This window comes from Vulpes vulpes, chromosome 2, assembly GCF_048418805.1.
Source record: "Vulpes vulpes isolate BD-2025 chromosome 2, VulVul3, whole genome shotgun sequence".
Taxonomy (NCBI): Eukaryota; Metazoa; Chordata; class Mammalia; order Carnivora; family Canidae; genus Vulpes; species Vulpes vulpes.
This window is the reverse complement of record NC_132781.1, coordinates 119118493-119142518: the sequence shown is the minus strand read 5'-3', so window position 1 is coordinate 119142518 and position 24026 is coordinate 119118493. Positions and strand designations below refer to the sequence as shown.

The 24026-nt window shown below is 47.0% G+C and overlaps 1 protein-coding gene across 14 annotated transcripts in view; it reads right to left on the bottom strand.

The window, feature by feature from the left end:
• Positions 1 to 24026, bottom strand: part of PSD2 (pleckstrin and Sec7 domain containing 2) — an 81800-nt gene that overhangs the window by 8766 nt on the left and 49008 nt on the right. For 12 of the 14 annotated variants that reach the window (XM_072749758.1, XM_026017340.2, XM_072749759.1 and 9 more), the window contains 8 exons: positions 22664 to 23128; positions 22065 to 22259; positions 18519 to 18599; positions 14534 to 14646; positions 13729 to 13787; positions 3173 to 3262; positions 1297 to 1340; positions 32 to 222 (listed from right to left, as the gene is read on the bottom strand). In XM_072749758.1, the coding sequence (XP_072605859.1) occupies positions 32 to 222; positions 1297 to 1340; positions 3173 to 3262; positions 13729 to 13787; positions 14534 to 14646; positions 18519 to 18599; positions 22065 to 22259; positions 22664 to 23128 (1238 nt within the window). Of the gene's footprint in view, positions 1 to 31; positions 223 to 1296; positions 1341 to 3172; positions 3263 to 3739; positions 3856 to 13728; positions 13788 to 14533; positions 14647 to 18518; positions 18600 to 22064; positions 22260 to 22663; positions 23129 to 24026 lie in introns of all 14 variants that reach the window. The other 2 variants (XR_011999982.1, XR_011999980.1) reach the window with 1 other exon arrangement.

Below are 24026 nucleotides of genomic sequence, written 5' to 3'. Positions count from 1 at the left end.
CCCCGTGCCCTTTTCCCAGTCTGACACCCACTCCTCTTGCCATCCATGTCAGCGTGAGTCTTCCGAGTCAGCACACCATGCTTGTAGGTGGTAGCACTGAGAGCCTGCGGGACATCCAGGAAGGGGTTCCCACCATCCAGGATCCGTGTCACTTTCTTGGTGCCTGTCCCAAACTTGTCATCCACCAGCTCAGACAGTGATTTCCTCAGCTCATCCTCATCACTAGGAAAATACTAGGCCTGAGCACCATCTCCATGGAAGCCTTAGCCCCACATGGACATGTTCTCTCCCCATGAACCCTTCTCTGGGAAACAGGCAGAGGTGAAGAGCAGAGATAGGGAAGTTCCAATTCCAGATCACAGACCCAGATCTTTGACCCCTGCCTCTGTCTTCAATTCTGACCCCGGTCTTCAGAGCTGTGATTTTTGGCCTCCAAGCTCTAATCCTCACCACTGACCACAAAGTTGGAGACTTTACTAGTCTTATTCCTGGTCTTTCTTCTTCTCTCTCCAACCCTGAAAGCTCAGACTCAGGAAGCAGTGACCCATGGGCAGACTGAAGTGGCTGCCCAAGCTCCACAGACACACTGGGCCAGTAGGTGAGCCCCCTAAAGTCTAGGATCCCCTTTATTTAGAGCCCTGGTAGAAGAATGCTTGCTCTTCCCAGTGTTTCTGGAGTTCCTAACAATCCTTACCTGTGACCTCTACAAGGACCCAAAGGCCAAGGCTGCCCTGGGGAGCACAAAAGACAGGGGTATCCACTTTCCCCAGGAGCCTCTCAGTCTCCCCACCCAGCAAGGTGACCACATCTTTTTCCAGATGGCTGGGCACCTCCAGGACTCACTGCCTTTGCAGAGGAAGAATTTAGGGGCAGTCACCCTTTGCACTGCCAAGAGCAGACGCTACCTAAACGTGGTAGTATTCTTGGTATTTTAGGGGGACTAATGCCTCCTGCCTGCCTACCTCCCAAAAGGGAAAGAGCCATCATCACTGGGAATAGCGGCAATATCCTCAGTAACAGAAAATAAGTTGTGGACATCATGAAACCAAAGTCACAGTTTAATCAATTCCATACCACTTTAACATTGTACACTTTTTATCAATACAGAAAATGTACCCAAAGGGGAACTCATCATGTGGTGCTGGCCAGCTAGACAAGGGTCACCAGAGCTGTGGTTTACGAGAAATCAGCACCATGGAGAGTGACAGCAGGGCCTTCCCAATACTATCAGCCACTCCCCCTTTTCCTTTACGGTGATTCATTTTCCCCATACCTGAGCCCATGGGCACTACTCACATGGCCCATTCCAGCTTTTCATTCTTGATTGAGTTGTAAAGAGTCTAGGACAGGGGAAAAGAAAAAGAGAGGAGTTCAGATGAAGAATCAAAGAAATCGGCAGCCAGGGTGGCTCAGCGGTTTAATGCCGCCTTCGACCCAGGGTGTGATCCTGGAAACCCAGGATCAAGTCCTGCGTTGGGCTCTCTGCGTGGAGCCTGCTTCTCCCTCTGCCTGCCTCTCTGCCTCTGTGTGTCTCTCATGAATAAATAAATAAAATCTTACAAAAAAAAAAAAGGAATCAAAGAAATCTCCATCTACCTCTAGTAATGTGTATGCAGTGAGGAAGCACCTTTTCAGCCAGTGGGGCAAAATGAGTGTTTGATTCACAGTTGTTTGTTGGATGGGTGAATGAATAAGAGATGGGTAAGTATATGATTGTTTAGATGAATGGATGGATAGATTTGAGGATGAGTTGGGTAGATAGGTTAGTGGGTAGGTGGCTGGGTAGGGAAATGAGTGGATGGGTGAGCGTTCAAGGGTGTAGAAGGTATATGTATGGATGATGGGTGAATGGGTGGGTGTTGGGGCAGGGGAATGAGTTTCTGGGTAGGTGAATGGATAAAGGGATGGGTGCCATGGGAGCTCAATTAAATGGGTGGATGGGTAGATGGGGAGAAGTAGGTAGGTAGGTGTTGGGACTGGGATTATTTGATCTCACAAATACATTCTAAACAAGCCCTTGTTGATGGTGAAGAAGATAATTATGGTAAGAAGAGTAATGGAGACAATGTTCTATTTTTTTTTTACCTCCAGACTCACTATCCCACTGCCTACCTTGTATCACCATATCCTTCAAACCTACTATCTAAAATTAAACTCACTTTTGAGTAGCTCAATCTTAAGGTTAAGCGTTCTACTCTTGATTTCAGCTCAGATCATGATCTCAGGGTCTTGAGATTAAGCCCCACATTCGGCTCAACACTCAGCACAGATTCTCCCTCTCCCTCTGCCTTTCCCTCTCTCTGTCTCTCTCAAATAAATCTTTAAAAATAATAAAACTGAACTCATCACTTACCCCCCCCAAAAAAACCTGCTCCTCTTCCTCCAAGGCAGAGAACTGACAAGGCTTGAAAGGCCTGAGTTCCCCCCTGGGCTTCAGCCTCAGGAGAAAACTAGAATCCCTTAATTCCTGATAATGTTGGAGAAATGGGTGGGTTTTTCCCTGTGGTGATGACAGTGACAGTTGTGGTGAAGGTGAAGGTACTGATAAGGTAATGGTGATGGCAGTGGCAGCTATGACAACTGTTGGTCGTTTTAAGGATCACTGTGACAGCAATGAAGATAATGGAGTGTTAAAAACAAATCTCATAAAGCCTACCCTTCTACATAACTCAGGGAATACATAGCAGTCAGTGTTTAACTGGATGGTCACTAACTCTGTCCCAAAGTCTGGTGGCTCTGACCCCAGTATTAAAAATATAGACTGTTAGAGGGGTGTGGATGGCTCAGTGCCTAGAGTCTGGGACTCTTAATCTTGGAATCATGAGTTCGAGCCCCATGTTGGGTATGGAGATTATTTTTTCAAATATTTATTTATTCGTTTATTTGAGAGGGCGGGAGAGGCAAAGGGAGAGAGAGAGAGAGGGTCTCAAAGAGACTCCCCTCTGAGTGCAGAGCCCAAAGTGGGGCTCAATCTCACAACCCTGAGATCATGACCTGAGCCAAAAATCAAGAGTCAGACACCTCACCAATTGAGCCACCCAGGCGCCCCTGGAATAGAGATTTTTGTTTTTTTCTAAATCTAGACTGTCAGGATTTAGTGAAGCAGAGACCTCTCTCCTCTGTACCCACTCCAGGTACAGCTGGAGATGTGGGAACCCTTAATAGGTTTTACCTTCAGCAGGTCTTTGGCAAAGTCCTGGCCATCATTCAGCTGGTCCAAGTTGGCAATGAACTGCTGGCAGGACATCTTCTTGCCAATGTTCTGTAATGGAGAAATGGTTCTGCCTGAGAGTAGGGATGGAGGCTGGTATAGTCCCCACACCCCGCCCTGCCCAGCCAGAAGGGACAAGGCAGCATCAAGGGCAGTAACAAGAAATACTGCCTAGTTCCCATTGTGTCCAAGAGTTTACAAGACTCTTTTTCACTTTCAAGATTCTATCTGATCCTCAAGCATCATGAGAAGCTGGAGTTTTCCTCAAGCCCAGATGGAGTCAGGTTGGATTAAATAACATAAAAACTGACAATTTGCCAGGTCTCTAGTATGCTCTAGGTATTGTACTTAACATGCATTATTTTATTTCCTTCTCAAAACAAAGAGAAGGTGAGGTAGGTATTACTATTATCCCCATTTGACAGATAAGGAAACTGAGGAATAGGAAGGTGAAGTGACGTGCCCATGATCACACAGGAAGGAAGTGGAAGGGCTGAGTGTATCTGACACCAAAGCCCATGCTCTCACCCGCTACTCCATGGTTAACTCTCCCAAGGTCACACAGCACCAGGACTTGAACCCAGGCCTCTTGGCTGCTGAGCAGAAGCTCTGTGTATTCCGTCACAACTGTCTCACCCTCTCACCTGTACAGAGGGGCGGCAAGACCTCCAAGAGGTAGGTGAAGTGAGGGAGAGGTTGGTCTTAAGAGAATCAAAAATCAATTTCCACCAATACACATGGGTACCCCATGCTGAGCTGGGCTGGAATCAAGGGAACCCAAGCAGATGATCTCACTCCAGGAGGCACAAAGAGCTGAGAATGATTGTACCCCAAATTCTGCCTTTTTTAAACCACAGAAGAGCAGAGGGGCTCCAGCCCTCCAAACCCAACACCTGATGTGCACACTTTCAGATTCTTCTTGCAACATCCATGTCTGATGACATACTGGGTGGCACTTCACCTTTATGAAGACAAAGACCCTTGAATACCAGATACCTATTGGTGTAGGACTTTGTGGATTTAGGTCAGCTATAAGACAGTGTTTACCAAGACTTACCTATGGATGGGAATAGGTATTGTCCCACAAAGATTTCATTATCAAATAAATTTATATGTTTCAGAGTCTTTAATATGCTTTTGTGTGTTGACAGTCTCCAAAGGAAGGATCCCATGTACAGCTTCCCAAATTCATTGATCTTGTCACCATTTTAACAAGGATAATCTATTAATGTTATATGGGGCATTCACATACTACAGAAAATAATCCAGGAAACAAGGATATAGGGCTTTATAAGTAGCTGACAAGGGAGAATTTTCTACACCTATCCAAAAGGTTAAGAAGACAGGATCTTACATGTGCCTTGATATAGTATGTTTCATATGTGTATTTATATTTCTACATATGCAGCCACTTATGTATTCATTCATTATAGCAGGATATAAGGCATTAATGTCTGGGTTCCACACACTGCACATTCCTCAGCCACCAATCAGGAGTCCAAAATCAAAAGATAACCAGGCAATAATTTCACTCCTAGAAATGACAGGCTATCTTGTTGCAAATGAATCTTCCTAACAAACAATTGCTGGTCAAAATATAAAAATATCTGTGTGGGTAGGTGGCTCAAGATGGTTAAGTGTCTGCCTTCAGTTCAGATCATGATCCCAGAATCCCAGGACTGAGCCCTACATTGGTCTTCCTGCTCAGCAGGGAGTCTGCTTCTCCCTCTGTCCCTCATTCCACTCATGCTGTCTTCCTCTCTAATAAATAAATAAATAATTTTTTAAAATTGAAAAATAAAACATTGTGTGAAGGCATTGGAAAAATTTAAGAGCAGGGAGGACTTCCAGGGTAAAGATTCTGTAAAAAGCATGGAGGCATGAGCCCAAGAAGGAGCAGCTTTCCTACTTAGAGCATTTGCCAGTTCACAAGCAGCAGCCCAAAGGCAGAGCAACTGATCAGTCAATAGGACTGGAGAACAAAAATTAGGCTCAGGGCCCATCAAGGACAACAGGTCCTGGGGAGACACCTCAGTCACACTTCAATACAAGTATTGAAATTAAGAAAGAAAATACTAAATGGACTTCTTCTGGCAGAAGGAAAATTATCCCAGATGGAAGTATGAAGAGGCAGAAAGGAATAAAGAGCACAAAAAGGATGGCTAAATCTAAATGAATATTGATTGTATAAAACAATGATAAAGTTTTCTGGGGAAGGGCACCTGCATAGCTCAATTGGTTGAGTGTCTAACTCTTGATCTCAGCTCAGGTCTTCATCTCATGGTTGTGAGTTCAAGGTCTCAAGGTTGTGCTGTGTTCCACACTGAGTGTGGAGGGGGAGGGGGAAGAAGGGAGGGAGAGAGGGAGGGAGGAAAGGAAGGAAGGAAGGAAGGAAGGAAGGAAGGAAGGAAGGAAGGAAGGAAGAGAGGGAGGGAGGGAGGGAGGGAGGGAGGGAGGGAGGGAGGGAGGGAGGGAGGGAGGAAGGGAGGGAGAAAAGCAGGGTATTTAATTAGTTTTCTGGGCAATAAAGTATAGAGAAAGTCTAATAGTTTAAAAGATGATAACAGGGGCAGCCCCGGTGGCACAGCAGTTTAGCGCCGCCTGCAGCCCAGGGCGTGATCCTGGAGACCCTGGATCGAGTCCCACATCAGGCTCTCTGCATGGAGCCTGCTTCTCCCTCTGCCTGTGTCTCTGCCTCTCTCTCTGCATCTCTATGAATAAATAAATAAAATCTTAAAAAAAAAAAAAAGATGATAACAGTAATACATAAGCTGAGAGGGCAATAAATGGAGAAATGGAATTAAAGTGTTTTAAGGTACCCCAGGAACTGGAAAAGTACATTAATAAGTTAGGTTGCATACTGCAAATAACAAAAAGAATTCTGACAGAATGAACAACTAACAGGTTAATGGGATAAAAGGAAATTCTAAAAATAAATAAATAAATGAATAATCCAAAAGTAGGCAAGAAAGGAGAAAAAAAAGGAACATAGAGCTGATAAGCCAGAGAAAACAAATTGTATCCTGGTATGTATAAATTTAATTATATTAGTAATCCATTAAATGGTCAAATTAAGAGGCAAAGATTATCAGACTTGATTTTTTTTAAGTATATCATAGAAGACATACTTCTTAAATAAAAGGGGACAGAAATCTTACAAAGGATGGAAAGAGATATACATGCAAACACTAACAAAAGAACTCCAGTATAACCCACTAATATCTGGCAAAATAGACTTGAAGACAAGTCTTACTAGAGAGAAGAGAAATTTCATAGTAATATAAGGGCCAATCTACCAGATGATATAAACATCCTAAATGTGTATACACCTAATAACACAATGACAAAAACTGTCAGAACCAAAAGGAGAAAAACACATTCACAATCTTGATTGAAAATCTGAACACTGGGGCAGCCCAGGTGGCTCAGCGGTTTAGCGCCACCTTCAGCCCAGGGCCTGATCCTGGAGACCTGGCATTGAGTCCCACGTCAGGCTCCCTGCATGGAGCCTGCTTCTCCCCTCTGCCTGTGTCTCTGCCTCTCATGAATAAATAAATAAAATCTTAAAAAAAAAAAAAAAGGAAGTTTGAACACTGCTCTCAGTAACATAATATACTAAACAATTCATTAACAATCAGATAAAATAGACAAATTCCTAGAAACACACAGACTATTAAAAATGCTCAAACAGAAATAGGAAATCTGAATAGATGTATAAGAAGTAAAAAGATTGTACCAAGAATCAAAAACCTTACAAAAGAAATGCCCAAAGCAAGATGGCTTCAGTAGTAAACTTTACCAAACATTTAAAGAAAAATTAACACCAACATTCCTCAAACTCTTCCAAAAAATTGACAAAGAGGGAAAACTTCCTAACTCATTCTATAAGGCCAGCATTACCTTAATAACAAAACCAGAAAAAGACGTCATAAGAAAACCACATAATAATATCCCTTGTGAGTATAAATGCAAAAAAACCTCAACAAAATGCCAGCAAACAGAATCCAGCAGCATTTTGAAGGATTATATACCATGTCCAAATGGAATGTATCCCAGTAATGCAAGGGTGGTTGAACATACAGAATTCTAACAATGTAATACACCACATTAATAGAATGAAGGGAGAAAAAAACCACATATTCATCCCAATTGATGCAGAAAAATAATTTCACAAAATTCAACACTTCCTTTCATGATAAAAAAAAAAAAAACACTGAACAAACTAGGAATAAAAGAGAACTTCCTCAGTATGATAAAAGGCATTTATGAAAAACTCACAGTAACATCACACTCAATGGTGAAAGACTGAAAGCTTTCCCCTGGAGATTAGGAAAAGACAAGCATGCCACTTTCCCCATTTCTATTCAAAATTGTTCTGGAAGTTCCAGACAGAGCAATTAGGCAAGCAAAAGCAGTAAAAAGCCATCCAAATAAGAAAGGAAGAAGTAAACCTCTCTAGTCACAAATGACATGATATTGTATATAGAAAATCCTAAAAGATACACCAAAAAATAAACACATTCAGCAAAGTTGCAGAATACAAGATAAGCAGGGATCCCTGTGTGGCTCAGCGGTTTAGCGCCTGCCTTTGGCCCAGGGCGTGATCCTGGAGTCCCGGAATCAAATCCCACATCGGGCTCCTGGCATGGAGCCTGTTTCTCCCTCTGCCTGTGTCTCTGCCTCGATCTCTCTCTCTCTCTCTCTCTCTCTGTGTGTCTCTCATGAATAAATAAATAAAATATTTTTTAAAAAGAATACAAGCACATAAAAATCGATGTTAGTAAAGAATGATCATAAACTGAAATTAAGGAAACAATTTCAAATAGTGAAAGGGAATAGAGGGGAAGGGAGAAGAAATGGGTAGGAAATATCAGAAAGGAAGACAGAACATGGAAGACTCCTAACTCTGGGAAATGAACTAGGGGTGGTGGAAGGGGAGGAGGGAGGGGGGTGGGGGTGACTGGGTGGCAGGCACTGAGGGGGGCACTTGATGGGATGAGCACTGGGTGTTATTCTGTATGTTGGCAAATTGAACAATAAAAAATAAATTTATTATTAAAAAACAATTTCATTTACCAAATTTCATTTACAATAACATCAAAAAGAATAAAAAACTTGGAAATAGATCTAACCAAGGAGAGAAAAGGTTTGTATGCTGAAAACTACAGAAGATTGCTAAAAGAAATTAAAGACCTAAATAAATAGAAAGATATCTGGTGTTCATGGATTGGAAAACTTAATTTAGCTACAATGGTAATACTCCCAAACTGATCTATAGATTTAATGCAATCCCTATCAAAATCTCAATTGCCTTTTTTGTAGATGTGTAAAACCTTATACTCAAATTCATATATAATTGTAAGGGTTCCCGATACCCAAACAACCTTGGAAAAGAACAAAGTTAGGGGATCCCTGGGTGGCGCAGCGGTTTAGCGCCTGCCTTTGGCCCAGGGCGCGATCCTGGAGACCCGGGATCGAATCCTGCGTCGAGCTCCCTGTATGGAGCCTGCTTCTCCCTCTGCCTGTGTCTCTGCCTCTCTCTCTCTCTCTGTGTGACTATCATGAATAAGTAAATAAAATCTTAAAAAAAAAAAAAGAACAAAGTTAGAAGACTCACACTTCCTGATATCAAAACTTACTAAAGGCCTATATAACCAAGACAGAGAGGCACCAGGATAAGAATAAACGTATAGATCAGTGGCACTAAATTAAGAATCCCTAAATCCATACATCTATGGACAATTGACTGGCTTTTACTGAATAAATTTGACAAATAACATTGCATCTGTTTAAGTAGCATATATTACTATATTTACATATTGTAATATTATGAACAATTAATATGTCCAAGACCATCTAATGAGGAAAGAATAGTCTCTTTAACAAATGGTGTTCGGACAACTGTACATTCACAGCAAAGGAATGAAACTGAACCCTTACGTCACTCCATATATAAAAATTAACTCAAAACAAGCCAAAGATCTAAATATAATAGCCAACACCATAAAACTCTTAGAAAACAAAATAAGAATAAATCTTCATAAACTTGGATTTAGCAATGGTTTCTTAGACGACACCAAAAGCACAAGCAAAAAGGGAGAAAAAAGATAAATTGGACTTCATCAAAATTAACAACTTCTGTGTATCAAAAGATATATCAAGAGAATAAAAAGATATCCCACAGAATGAGTAAAATTTCTACTAACCATGTATCTGATAAGGGTATAGTATCCAAAGTATATAAGCTCAACAACAAAACACAAACAATTCAATTAAAAATGAGCCAAGGACAGGCACCTGGCTGGCTCAGTTTGGAGCATGTGACTTTGGATCCCAGGGTTGTGAGTTCAAACCCATGATAGGTATGGAGATTACTTAAAAACAAAATCTTTAAGGGGTGCCTGGGTGGTTCATCTGGTTAAGTATGGGACTCTTGATTTGGGCTCAGGACATGTGTGATTGAGCCCCATGCTCAGTATGGAGTCTCCTTAAAATTCTCTCTCTCCCCCTACCTCCACCCCCAGTGCCCCCCCACCCACCCCACCATCCTGGTGCCAGCTCACATGCGTGTGCTCTCTAAAAAGAAAAAAAAAACGATAAATTTTTTTTTAATATTTGAAAAATAAAAAAATAGAGGTGCCTGGGTGGCTTAGTACATTAAGCATTTGCCTTGGGCTCAGGTCATAATCCCAGGGTCCTAGGATTGAGCCCCATGTCAGGTTCCTTGCTCAGTGGGGAGTCTGCTTCTTCTTTTCCCTCTGCCCCTCCCCCTGCTCATGCTCTTTCTCTCAAATAAATGAATAAAATATTAATAAAAAATAAAAATGAGCAAAGGAGTTAAGATTTTATTATTTATTTATTTGAGAAAGAGTCAGAACATGGCGGGGGGCAGCGGGGAGGGGCAGAGGGAGAGAATCTCAAGCAGATTCCTGAGCACAAAGCTGTACAGGGCTCTATCTCACAACCCTGAGATCATGACCTGAGTAGAAACCAACAGTCAGAGGCTTAACCAACCAAACCATGCAGGTGCCTCAAAGGATTTAAATAGACATTTCTCCAAAGATATACAAATGATCAAAAAGCACACGAAAAGACATTCAATATCACTAATCATTTGGGAAATGCAAATCAAAACCACAATGAGATATAACTCCACACTCATTAAGATGGCTACTATTAAAACACAGAAAACAAGTGCTGGCAAGGATGTGGAGAAATGAAAAATGTGTGCACCGCTGGTGGGAACATAAAAAGGGCTGGTGACTATGGAAGACAGTATGGCTGTTTTTCAGAAAGTGAAAAATTATATTACCATAGGATCCATCAATACCACTCCTGGGCATATACCAAACGGAATTTAAAGCAGAGCCTCAAAGAAATATCTGCATATCCATAAGTCCATAGCAGTATTATTCACAAAAACCAAAAGGTAGAAACAATGCAAATGTCCATAAGCAGATGAAAGGATAAAGAAAATGTGATACATATAGGCAATGGAATACTATTCAGCGGGGATCCCTGGGTGGCGCAGCGGTTTGGCGCCCGCCTTTGGCCTAGGGCGCGATCCTGGAGACCTGGGATCGAATCCCACGTCAGGCTCCCGGTGCATGGAGCCTGCTTCTCCCTCTGCCTATGTCTCTGCCTCTCTCTCTCTCTCTCTCTCTCTCTCTGTGACTATCATAAATAAATAAAATTTTTTTTAAAAAAGGAATACTATTCAGCCTTAAAAAGGAAAGAAATTCTGTCACATACTACAACATAGCATAACATCCTCATGGTTCATCCAAGTGGCATAAATCAGTCACAAATATATAAATTCTCTATTCTTGTCTAAGGAATCTAGAATAGTCAATTTCACAGAAGCATCAAGAGGAATGGTAGTTGCCCGAGACAAGGGGGAGGGGGAGGGTATTGAGGAGTAGCTGTTTACTTTGTAAAGAGTTTCAGTTTGGGAAGATGAAAAAGTTCTGGAGCTTACTTGCACAGTAATGTGATACACTTAACACTATGGAACTAAACTATATAAGATGGTAACTTTTATGCTATATGTATTTTACCACTACTTAAAAGTTTGTTTACAACAACTGTTAAATAATTTTTAAATCAAAAAAATGGGCCAAGTACTCAAATAGACATTTCTCCCAAGAAGATGTACAGATGGCCAACAAAAAACATGAGAAGATGCTCCAACATCACTAGTCATCAGGGAAATGCAGATCGAAACCACACAAGATACTGCCTCATACCCACTAGGACATTGATCATTAAAAAAGAAAAGAAGTATTAACGAGGTTGTGGAAAAAGTGAAACCCTCACATACTGGCAGTGGGAAAACATTTTCACCCTTCCTCAAAAAGTTAAGCTCAGAATCCACATGTGATGGGACTAGTCCATTCCTAGGAATTGAAAAACAGGTGCTCAAACAAAAAAGTTTGCATAAATATTCACAGCAGCACAATTCACAATACCCAGGAGGTTGAACAACCCAAATATCCATCAACAGGTAACTGGATAAACAAAATGTGGTATATCCATGTAATGGAATGTTATCTGGTCCTAAAAAAGGAATGAAGTAGGGGCAGCCTGCGTGGCTCAGCGGTTTAGCACCACCTTCAGCCCAGGGCATGATCCTAGAGACCGGAGATCGAGTCCCACATCAGGCTCCCTGCATGGAGTCTGCTTCTCCCTCTGCCTCTCTCTCTCTCTCTCTCTCTCTCTCATAAATAAACAAATAAAATCTTCAAAAAAAAAAAAGGAATGAAGTACTGACATATGCTAGAACATGGGCAAACCTTGAAGACATATGCAAAGTCAAAGTAGCCACTAAAGGCCACAAATTATATGGCTGAATTCACATTCAATACACAGAAGAGGCAAACCCCCCAAAAAAACAGAAAGCAAATTCATGGTTGCCAGAGGCTGGAGGAGGATGAGGCAGAGAATGGGGCAGGACTGCTAATGGGCACAGTGTTCCTTCTGGAGTGATGAAAAGGTTTTGGAAATACAGAGTGGCAATGATTGCACACCATGTGAATATCCTTAATTCCACTAAATTGCAAACTTTAAAATGGTTTAAATGGTATGTGATGTGTATTTTACCACAATAAAAAAATTAATAAGGATGTACAAGACTTGCATGACACAAAGACTTGACCTTATCTACACATACAGAACATGACAAGCAACAACTACAGAATAGACTTTCTTTTCAAGCCCACATGAGACATCTACTAAAATTGTCCATCTGAAGAACATGTGCCCACCCCTCTGCCAGCCCCTTTACAGCCTCCCTCTCTGACCAGGGCTGTTCGTGGGGCCCTAGCAGGCCCCACATTCCTGAGATGCCCACATCCACCTGGCACTCCTCTCAAAAGAGCAGCAGAGTGCAAGGGGAAAAGCACAGAGCCGGGCAAAGCTGCTCCCTTTGAGGGCCCTTGGAGAGCTTGCAGGAACTGCAGCCAGGCCCCGGGCTAAGCGCCATCTCCTTAAGCCACAGGAAGTGTATGATGCTGAACTTGAGAGTGAGGAGACCCTGACAGTGTTGTATTAATTCTCTCAGTTCTCCCCAGGACACTTGTCAGAAAATCACTATTCCCACCTCAAAGGCACAGAACCTGATACCCAGAGAGTCCCAGCGTCTTGCCCAGCATCATAGAACTTCCATATGGAGGCAAAGATAGGATCTGAAGTTGGGTCTGTCCTAGCTCTTTCTTCACTCTATATGCCCTGGGCTTTTTCCCAGTTAACTCCAGAACCAGACTTGCTGCTCTGTTGTCCCCATGAGTTGATGAAAGATCCCCAACCCAGCAGAGGGGCTCTGGCCACCTCTAAGTCAGCAATGAGAGGGCTGTGATGAGTAGGGAGGATGAGGTGATGGGAACACAGAGGGGGAACATGGAGATGGGGGTATCTAGGGCATGCACACCACCAGCTACACTTACCACCTGAGGGAGGGCAAGGGAGCCCGAAGAGGGGGGTCCCCGGAGCAGATGTAGGAAAGAAGAAGGGGTTACTGAATCACAAGCAATACTGAGAAAGCCCAGGGCTGAGACAGCATAGCCTCATAGCCTGGGGCTCACACTTGTCACTTCACTGTTTGCATGGTGGTGGGTAGAGGTTCTAGAATGCCTCTTGGGGGGCAACCTACCATTCATTGGGTAGGGGCTGCCCGGGGCAAGACATTATAGCAGTCCACATTGAGACTTGCAGGATAGGAGGAGGAAGAACAGGAGATCTTTTAGCAATGCCTGGAGTCGACACAGCTTGTGGAGGGAGGGGCACATCTTATTTAGCAAACTTTAATTGCCCTGTGCCTCAGCTGTTCTCACTGTACTGCTGCGGGTCTTAGGTAGATAAACTAAGATAGGTCCAAGTCTAGAAGCCAAGTTGCCCAACTCCCAAGTCTACTTAAGGAGCCATGGCCAGCAAGCGTCAGGAGAGGGGAGAAAGGGCAAGCCCAGGACCAAATGCGGGGGATCAGTGAAAGCACATGCCCCTGTCCAGCCTCCCCAACTCACATGTCCGTGCAGGTCCGTGTTGAGCAGCATCAGAGCACAGGTGAGTGTGTGGATCCCATCTAAATCAGAGATGGCGGCACCCTCAGTGTGAGGACCCAGTCCTCCTCTAAACCCCACCACCCAACTGTCTCCTAACAGAGCCAACCCAGAGGTCTTGGAGATAAGAAGGGCCAGCCACCAGCCAAATGCACCTGGGGGCCCAGGACCTGTGAGAGGCTCATTGCCCCACCCTCAGCACCAGAGTCATTGCCTGTCCCTAGTCAGAACCAACCCTTCCTTCAGAGGGGACCTGAGCACCCTGGCCGTGCTATAGACCACACTCCTGCCTCCTGTGACCAAACTCATCTTGGCACTCAGACCCGGGAGTGGCTCTGGGTCCTGGACTATGTCCCTACCATGGCCCATGTTTTCTCCAATAACTGGCCTCATCCCCCATGTCCTGGGACTTGGGTCCAGCCACAGCTAAAGTCCTGCCACTAAATGGGCTAAGAGGCCTCCACCCAGATCTCCACACCAGGATTCTCACCTCACCAAAAATCAGCATTAGCAATGGGGACTGGGGAGAATAAAAGTGCAAAAGACTGAATCTAGGACAGAGGATTTCCAAGCACAGAGAATGACCACAGGCAAGACATTTGGAAGGACTCTGGTCCAGCAAGCAGACCCCATTTCATGTGCCCTAGTTCCTGTACTCCGTGTTTACTGAGCAGGATAGAAGTGGTCATTGGTGGCGGGGTGGGGAGGGGCGGCTAGGAGGAAGCTGGGGCCCCTCTGGAGCAGCAGGCAGGGCAGGCAGAGGGCGTACCTTCCGAGGTGCTGTCCTCTGGGTTGCATTGACAGTACCGGCGAGAGAAGTGGGTAAGGACCCGCTCACGCTCCTGTGTCTCCCCCATCAGTGGGAAGGCCTTCAGGAAGGTTCTGGAGGACAATTCAAGGATGGTGAAGACCTCCTAGAGTCCCTAAGTCAGTAAGGATCCTCACCCAGGTCAGGAATCCTGCCGCCCCTCACCCCGGCCCCAGGTACCACATAAACCCACTGGAGTGGCCCAGGGCTCCATTGCCCCAGCATCTGGGCTGAGGAGGACACCCTGGCTGCCAGGACAGCTTCTAGAGGGTAGAGGCTAGGGGACTTTAGAATTTCAGCCCTCAATGCCCTCCAAAAAGTAGGCAGGGGACAGAGTGTGAAGAGTAAAGACAGATGAACACCTCGACGAGGCCATCAGCTCTTGTTCAGGATAAATGCCCACTTCTCTCTCCCTCCTCCCTGGCCACACCTGCCCTTCAGACCGTCCTCCTCAGTCACTGCTGCTCCTCACTGAATGTGCCACCAGCCGAGCCCCAGGCCCCCACTCTGGCCTCCCTAACTCTTCCCCCATCCCAAGTCTGAACTGCCAAAGTTTCAATGGCTTGTTCTTCACTCCTTATCTCAAACCCTCCTCTCCTCTGCCCTCACCATATACCTGGGACACTCACAGCAGCCTCCAGACAGGTGCACCACTGCACCTCCCCAGTACATCCTCCCTAAAGACACTAGGCGGAATTTCTGAACACACATGCAGTTGAGACTCACCCTTGCTTAAAACCTATCATTGGCTCCCCAGAGCACTCAGGATAACAGCCAAGAATCTCATGTTCTGGCCTTCCCAGAACATATTCCCACCTCCCTCCTGTCCCTCCAACCTCACCCCCACCTGCCTTCCACACCAGATTTACACCCTGTACAGGAGAGGCACTTTCACTGTGCCATGCCTCTGGGCAAGCTCTGACCTCCTCTTCTGGCCCACTTCAAAAGCCACTGGCTCTCAGGGACTCTGGGAGTTGATCCCAAAACCACAGGGGCTGGAAGATGGGGCCTAGGCACACCTCTTCTTGGGAAGAAAACCTACAAACTGAGCAAATTTGAGTATCTATCTGTCCAAGGTACAGGAGACTAGTTCATTCCTAATTTTGCTATGGTTCATTTGGTTTCTGGAAAGCCCACTTTATGTTCTCATGCTGCTCCTAAGGCACTCTGGGACCTGTGAACCCCTCTCGGCCAGCTCTTCCCTTCTGAGGCCTCCAAAACTACAGACCACGCTCTTCATCAATCCTAGACAGTCAACTGCCACCCAAAAACACACCATCTGCCATCTAAGTTCCCCCTTTCCCTGCCCTGGTCTCTCCTGTTTCCTGTTCTCTTCCTCCAATCTGGCACCCAGCTCGGCACCTCCCTTCTCTAACCACGCTCCATGAGGACTTTTAAAAATCCATCCCCCAGGGATCCCTGGGTGGCGCAGCGGTTTGGCGCCTGCCTTTGGCCCAGGGCGCGATCCTGGAGACCCGGGATCGAATCCCACATCGGGCTCCCGGTGCATGGAGCCTGCTTCTCCCTCCGCCTGTGTCTCTGCCTCTCTCTCTCTCTCTCTCTGTGTGACTATCATAAATAAATAAAAAAAAAAAATTAAAAAAAAAATCCATCCCCCAAATAAATAAATAAACAAACAAACAAAAATCCATCCCACATCCCAGCCTTGACCTGTCCTACCTACAAGCCATCCATCTCAGCTCCCACTTCCCATTCCAAACACCCCTTTCCCCAGGGGTCCTCACCAATCCCCAATCCAACACACCCACCACCAAACTCTCAGTGGCCCCCAGAATCAGCCTCACCACCACCTACCCTCTACCCTGCACTTTGGTACCACCAATCCCTCGACCTAATCCTCTGGATGACCCCTCACATCAATTTTGCCTCTAGCCTCACTGCCCACCTCAGGGCTGTCCTCTCTCACCAAACCCTCTCCAGAAGCCTGCACATCTCCAGATCAAAGGTCATCAGCACTACCCCTCAAACTACTGCTTTATATCTAGCACCTTCTGTGGCTCCCCAGTGCCTGTACAGTTGAGCCTATCTACTAGGATGGCAAACAAGTCTCCAGCGTCATATCCAGGCCTCTGATCGTGACCTGACCCACTGAACATCTCCAGCCCATCCTCATCCCAATGCAAACTTCAGACCCAGCTCAGGATAGAGCATCTTGCAGCAGACCAACATTTACCCTGAGACTCTGAGATAAGCCCGACAGAATACAGTTCTCTGAAGCTTTCAGGAAGCCCCTGATGCCACAAAGACCACAAGGCCAGAATTGTTGAGAGGAGAGAGCTGAGGTGAGGGGTTCATCTACAGCTGCTTTTTCCTTGAGGGCACTGCTAATTTGGGGGAAAGGCAAGAGGCAGAACACTTGGTGGCTTCACAGAGCTGAAGACACAGACCTAGAGACCTGGGGAGCTATGCCTACACACCCAGTTTTCCCTTTGAGACATTGGCCAAATTCTGAAGATGTGAAGGGTAGGACGCTAAGAAGCTAAGCAAAAAGCCTCTGAGAAGTAGAGGGACTGGGGTTGTTGTGTTTTGTTTTATTGACACTCTTGCCAGATTGAGGAAATGCAATCAGGATTCAGGACCCACCAAAGGGAGAGGCCCCAGTGAACACACTAGGCTTCTAGCAGAAAGCTGTGCAGGCCTCCACCCTGTGATGAGGGATCCCAGAGTTTACCAAACTTTGGTGCAGCCTTTCCTCAGCTCAACTGTGGTCAGATTAGGAGTGCACCCCCTGCCCTCTTCTAACTGCCTAGCAAAGGACAAGGTAAACCCTCGCTGGAGGAATATATAATAATCTAGAACCTCTCTAATTCTATACAAAATGCACAGCATCCAATAAAAAAAAAATTGGTAAGCATGCAGAGACAGGACAGGATATATGATGGAAAACCAAAAGAAGAACAAGAGACAAGATAAACAGATACAGATGATTCAATGATCCAGACATTGGGATAAGCAAGTCAGAAATAAGGACTTTGAAATAACTAGGATTAATATGTTCACAAAGAGAGGGAAAGGTGGAGCAAACAAGTGAAAAGATGAGGAACTCCTCCAGAGAATTAGAATCGGGTTTTTTTTCTTTTTTTTTTTTTAATTTAACAAAATGAAAATTCTAGAATCAAAAAATGTAATAATAAATAGTAAAAACTCAATAAGTGGATTTGACAGCATATTAGACACAGAAAAAGTAAGTGAACTAAAAGCTGGTCAAGAGAAAATATCCCAAGTGAAGAAGAAAGAATGGAAATACATATTTTTAAAGTGTAAGAGAAGTGGGACACAATGAGATCTATCATTTGGGGACCACCCCCTGCTTAGCTCAGAGATTGCTGTACCCCCACACCCCCAGGGCTGCAGCCTGCTGTGGGCCCTGCCTCCAAGGGCTGCTAGACACCAAGCTGCACTCCATTCTACACACTCCACTCCCTGGGGCCTGTACCTGACCCTCCTGAAGACTACTGTCTGCTTCCAAACACCACAAGGACCTGAGATCAAATCCCAGTTTAGCCATCTCCTCCCTCAGTGACTGCAGGAAATCAATCACTTTACCCAATAGCTGGTTCTTTATCTGAGCAGCAATGCTGACACCTACCCTACAGGGGTATGGTTAGGATGAAGTCTGGCAGGGTGTGTAAAAACCTATTGCCTCTAGCAAACAGGCAGTGCTCAATACAAACCATCCCTTGCCCTTCCCCTCCCAAAACTTCAAGACCACGATCCCACTTTCATATCCTCAGCCCACCACATGGCCGGCACTCACTGAGTTGCTAGACCACTGCTGTGCTCATGCCCTTCTCCATAGCCTTCCCAGGGAGGGTTAAGAGACTTGCCCAAGGTTGCACAGCAAGCTTATGACAGAGCTGTCCTGAGAATCCAGATGTGTGGCCCGTACCACCTGTGGACACCGCCCCATCCCAGCCCCACTGACCTGAGCGCTCGGTCCAGAGTCAGGCCTGAGAAGTCGAAGAAGCTGAGATACTCCCCGGCCACCAGCCTGCTGAACTCATTGCTGTCAGGAGAGCAGGAGGTGTCCATCAGAAGCAGGCACGGCAAGCAACAGGAGGCACATAGGCAGTGACCCTGGGGCACTCTGACCTACCCACCCAACCTGCCCGGCCCTTAAGCTGCCTCCCTGTGTTGGTCAGTTGGGCTCTGACAGTTCATCCTTGGGTTGGAGGGTCAGGAACTCTTCCTAAAGGAAATGACATCTCTGTGAACACCTAGAGGAAAGTTAGAGCCAGTGAGGTGATGGGAGTAGGTAGAGAGATGATGCAGTGTCCCCCGTAGAGGAAACTGTACAACACGTCCAAGCAGCTATCAGCAGAGCCATGTGGCCAGAGCAAGAGATGAGGTGGGGAGCAAGTCCTGAGGGCCAAGGGGGAAGGATCAGTAGTGCTCAGGAAGGGTGTGAAGTTGAGTGAGCCTGTCAGAACACCGCCTGCTGAGGGGAGGCCCCTGGGGGCTGCAGCAGCTGTCCCAGAAGAGATGGAGAGTTTGGAGAGGAGAGAGATTTCGGAGACAGAATCCACAGCTGATGGAATGGTGCAGCACGTGACACAGGAGATGGGACTGGGAGGAGGTGTCAGAGCCAGACATCAGGTGGTGCTGCATGTACCCACAGGAGACACATCAGTTGGCTAATGACTTGGAGGAAGGGGAGGAGTCTAAGCAAGAGGAGGGTGCAGACCCAGGACAGAGATCAGAGGAAGCCCCCCCACTTTTTTTAAAGATTTTGTTTATTCATGAGAGATACAGGGAGAGAGGCAGAGACATAGGCAGAGAGAGAAGCAGGCTCCACACAGGGAGCCTGATGCAGGACTCCACCCCTAGACCAAGATCATGCCCTGAGCCGAAGGCAGATGCTCAACCATTGAGCCACCCAGGAGTCCCAGAGGAAGCCTCTCTTAAAGGCAGAAGCAAACTGAGGAAAGAGAAGGAGCCACTGAAGGAGTCTAAGAAACAGCAGCCAGAAAGAGCTAGGGGGGTACAGTGTCCCAGAGGCCAAGACAGAGTGGTTCAAGATGAGAGTGATGAATTCTTGTTGGAAAAGAGAAATTTCCCCCTGAACTGACCCAAGCCCCAAGCTCTCCCTCCCATTGACAGGAGACATGGGCCTGGAGAAATAGGGAAAGGGTGACATAACTCCATGGGGACACCAAATCCAAATCGTGGAAAATTCTTCCTGACAATCAGCTCTGTTTCTTCAACACATATATGGCCTTAAGAAAAAGGAAGTAGTCTGGAAGACTATTAATTAAGAGACTTACAAAGAAAAAAAGAGAGAGAGACTCAAGAGACATATCGGCCAAATGTAAAGCATAGGCCTTATATACATCTTGGTATGAAGAAGCATTTGAGACAGAAAATTAAACTTAAGACTAAATGTTAGGGCAGCCCCAGTGGCTTAGTGGTTTGGCGCTGCCTTCAGCCCAGGGCGTGATCCTGGAGACCGGGGATCGAGTCCCATGTCGGGCTCCCCGCGTGGATCCTGCTTCTCCCTCTGCCTGTGTCTCTGCCTCTCTCTCTCTCTCTCTCTCGCTCTCTGTGAGTGTGTTTCTCATGAATAAATAAACAAATAAAAATGTTTTAAAAAGACTACATGTTAGAGATTCTATGGAATTTGGGCTAGTTCTGTTTTAAAAAATTATAATGGAATTATGATTATATTTAAAAATCCTTATCAGGGGCACCTGGGTGATTCAAGTCAGTTAAGCATCTGACTTTGGCTCAGGTAATGATCTCAGGATCCTGGGATCGGCTGTATCAGGCTCCCTGCTCAGGAGGAAGCCTGCTTCTCCTTCTCCCTCTGTCTGCTATTCTCCCTGCTTGTGCACTCTCTCTAATAAATAAAATATTTGAAAAAATAAAAAAATAAAAATCCTTATCAGTTAGAGACACATACTAAAGTATTTATGGATCAAATGAGAGAATGCCTAAAATATGCCTTAAAATATTCCAGCAAAATGGGGGGGGGGTAGTGGATGTTGTTAACTTTGGAGCTAAGTAATGGGTACATGGAGGTTTAATATTTTTTCTGGTTTTGTGTATGGTTGAAATTTGCATAATAAAATTTTTAATTAAGGGAAAAGAGAGGAGTAGGGTATGTCTACCATGTTGAGGACAGGTAAGTTGAGGTCTGGTGGCAGGCACCAGATTCAGAAGGCAGAGGATAGGGGAGAAGCTTGCCCCAGGCGGCTGAAGAGAATGTGGAGAGGGGGACTGGACGAAGGCCACCCAAGGCAGAAAACATGAGAATTCTGGCTGCCAAGAGGCTGGGGGAAGAAGTGCAGCTGACGAAGAATTTCTGTTTGCATATGGGAGAGACTTAAGTGCAGTTAAGTGCTTGCAGACACTCTTGCAGAGAAGGAGGAAGGCTGGGAGGGTGCAGATGCACCCTAACCTGGGCACCCAGAGAACATCGTTAGGTTGGGGGTGGGGGGCGCACCCCAGCGGGAAAGGTCAGGCTTCCCTGTCAAGATGTGACATCTGCGCTGGGGCTGGGAGGCTGGCCTCAGCAAGGTGGAGGCTGAGAAGGGTAGAGGAGGAAGGAGGGAGAGAAACTAGGGAAGGATCCCCAAGTGGAGCTGGCCTCAGCTTCTCAGTCAGCTCCAACCTGGAGCCGAGGGTCTGGATGGCCCCTTTGCCTCCAGATCTATGACTGCCTCCCCTTCTCAGAGCCTAAGCATGGGTATGGGAGGCCCTCTGGAGGAAGGGCAAAGGCAGGTGGCCATGCTGACAATCAGAAAAGCTCCCCGTGGGGGTGCCTGGGAGGCTCAGGTAGTTAAGCATCTGCCTTCTGCTCAGGTTATGATCCCGGGCCTGAGATGGAGCCTGCTCACCAGGGAGCCTGCTTCTCCTTCCTCTGCCCTGCCCTTCTTCTCTCTCTCAAATAAATAAATAAAATCTTTTAAAAAATGCTTGGGGTGTGCCAGCTGATTCTCCCAGTCTAAGAGTCCCCGCCTGCCCCCTCCATCCACCCAGGACTCCCATCTGGCTAGTTCCCATTCCCTAGTCCCAAAGCCAGGGTTGCTTTGGTGGCTTCAGCGCTCTTAGCCAGTCCCAACAGACTGAGAGTGGGGCTTAATAAGGGCCAGGAACCCCTTCCCAGTGCCCGGTTTCCAGGCAGTACCAGTCCAGGCCCAGGGTCTCCTCTACCTGCCCCACTGCTCTGTCCTCACTGCCATCATCACGGTCCCATAACGACAAGCCACATTGTACTCCCCAGTCCCGAGGGATCATCCAGCCACCAGCTCCCCTCCCTGAGAGTATGGGCCTTCGCCCAGGCAGCCCAGAAAGGAAACAGATGTAGGGCAAGGCCAGGAATGAGGACAGTGGCAGGAGGAGGAGCTCTTGGGAACTACTGGCACCCCCCCCTCCAAGCACCAGGCACCCTTGACAGTAGTCACCTACACCTCCCTCAGGCTGAGGAAGACACTGGGTTTGCCTGGGGTGAGGGGTACATAAGACAACTCACTTCTTGCCTAGCTGCCGGGCGACGTCACAGCGCTGAAAGCCCTCAAGGTGGTAGAGGCGACGGGCCAGCCGGCGAGCAGCTTCACTGACCCCCTGGCACCCGTTGGCCAGCGGGTCTGTGCTGCCAGGCTCCAGACCCTCCGAGCTGCTAAGTTCTGAGTCCGAGTCTGAAAAGCCATCCTTTAGGCTGGGGTCACTGCATAAGGAAGGTAGGGGTGGAGAGAAGGGGTCAGAGGCCCAGGAGGGAGAGTGGGAGGTCTCCCCAGGCCTCTGAAAACCTACCCAGGGGCCAGAGTAGGGGAAGAAGCTCCATTGCACCAAGTCAGACTTTTAGAGGAGCCCCTCAATGAGATTACTAGAAGCTACACAATCCACACAGCACAGCTCCCTGGCCCCACTAGGGTTGGAAAGGGCTAGAAGAGCAGAATGGAAACTCAGGACTAGGGTGGGAAATCTGGGTGCAGAGGCAGGACACAATGACCTTGCAGAGGGTTTGTTCACTTTGGGCACTGGGTTACCCTAACCTGCTTTGTCTCCTCTGGGTCTGTTTCCCCATCTGCTCAATGGTTCTCCTGGTTCCCAGCCTAGGCTCTGCCTCACCTGGCTGAGTTCAGCAACTTGTCTGTGTCCTCCTCTTCCTCCTCCTCCTCCTCCTCCTCCTCGTCCCCACCTGGACCCTGGGGTCCATCTTCATGGAAGCCATTGGGCACGGCTGTGAGAGATAGGCGGCTCAGAACGTTCTCTGATCGGCTACTGGAGATGGAGCGCCGTAGGGGGCTGCCCAGCTCCCCATCACCACCAGCTGCTCCCATGTCTCCCTCAGGCCCCATTTCCCCAGTGCCCAAACCAGCCCCTGGCTCAGGGCTATCACGGGCCCGCTGCTGGATGAGGGGTGTCAGGGGGGCCTCGAAGCTGACGCAGCTGTCACTCTCATCCGTGAGGCTCAGCACATCCAGGGAGTCAAGGCTGCTATACTGGGTGCCCCTCAGCAGCTCCGACTCCACAATCTTCTCAAACGTGGCACTGAAGCCATCCCGCACATCTGGCTCTCCGGGGCCACCCAGCCTGTGGAATGCAAGGACCAGTCACTATCCTGTCATGGGGACCCCTTTACAGGTGGTAGGACTGCACCAATCCCATCTGGGAGCTCCATAGGGGCAGGAGCAGGCATGGATTGTGTCCTGTCTATTCTTTCAGCTAATACTTACTGAGCCCTAGGTAGCAGGTGCTGGGCTGGGTATAGGGTACAGCAATGACAAAGACAGGTGTGGTCCTACCCAGTGCCCACCCTATACTTGGCCCATAATAGGCAGCATTTGTCTAAGTGAATGAATGGGAGGCGTCTTCCTCCACTGTGGCCCAGGGGCCACTGCCTCCAGGCTTCCCAGAGTCACGTAGATATCCCCCATCACAACCACAGTAATGCTGAGTCAAAATTTTGCCATCCCCACAGCCTGAGAGGCTCTCAGCTTGGCCAACCACACCACAGCTCTCAGGCCTGGCCTTCACATCACCTTATCAGGGAACATGAGGAAGACAGGGGCACATCAGCTACCTTGCTAGCCCCCTCATTGTTCTCCATCCTCAGGGTATCTCCTCACTTCCTCCCAGCCCCCATCAGTGTATCTTACTGTGTGTCCCCTGGTTCGCCATCTGTTCCCCAGTCCCACCCCCCACCCCCATCAAGGCCAGGGAACACCCAGCACACAGTACTTAGTAAACTGCCGAATGGTGCACGAGGCGAACACACAGATGTCTGTCAGCCCCCCTGGCGTACCACACTGCCAAGACCACAGCAAGGCCCTGTCCTGTTCCTGCAAGAGGCCTCTGAGCTGGCAGTTCCTGTGCCACAGTGCTCTTCCCAAGCTGAAGCTCTCTTTCCTCATCCCTTTCTTCCTGAGGTCTGCCCAGAACACCTTATTTATAACTGGGACCAGCCTCCAAACACCTCAGCCCTTTTTCC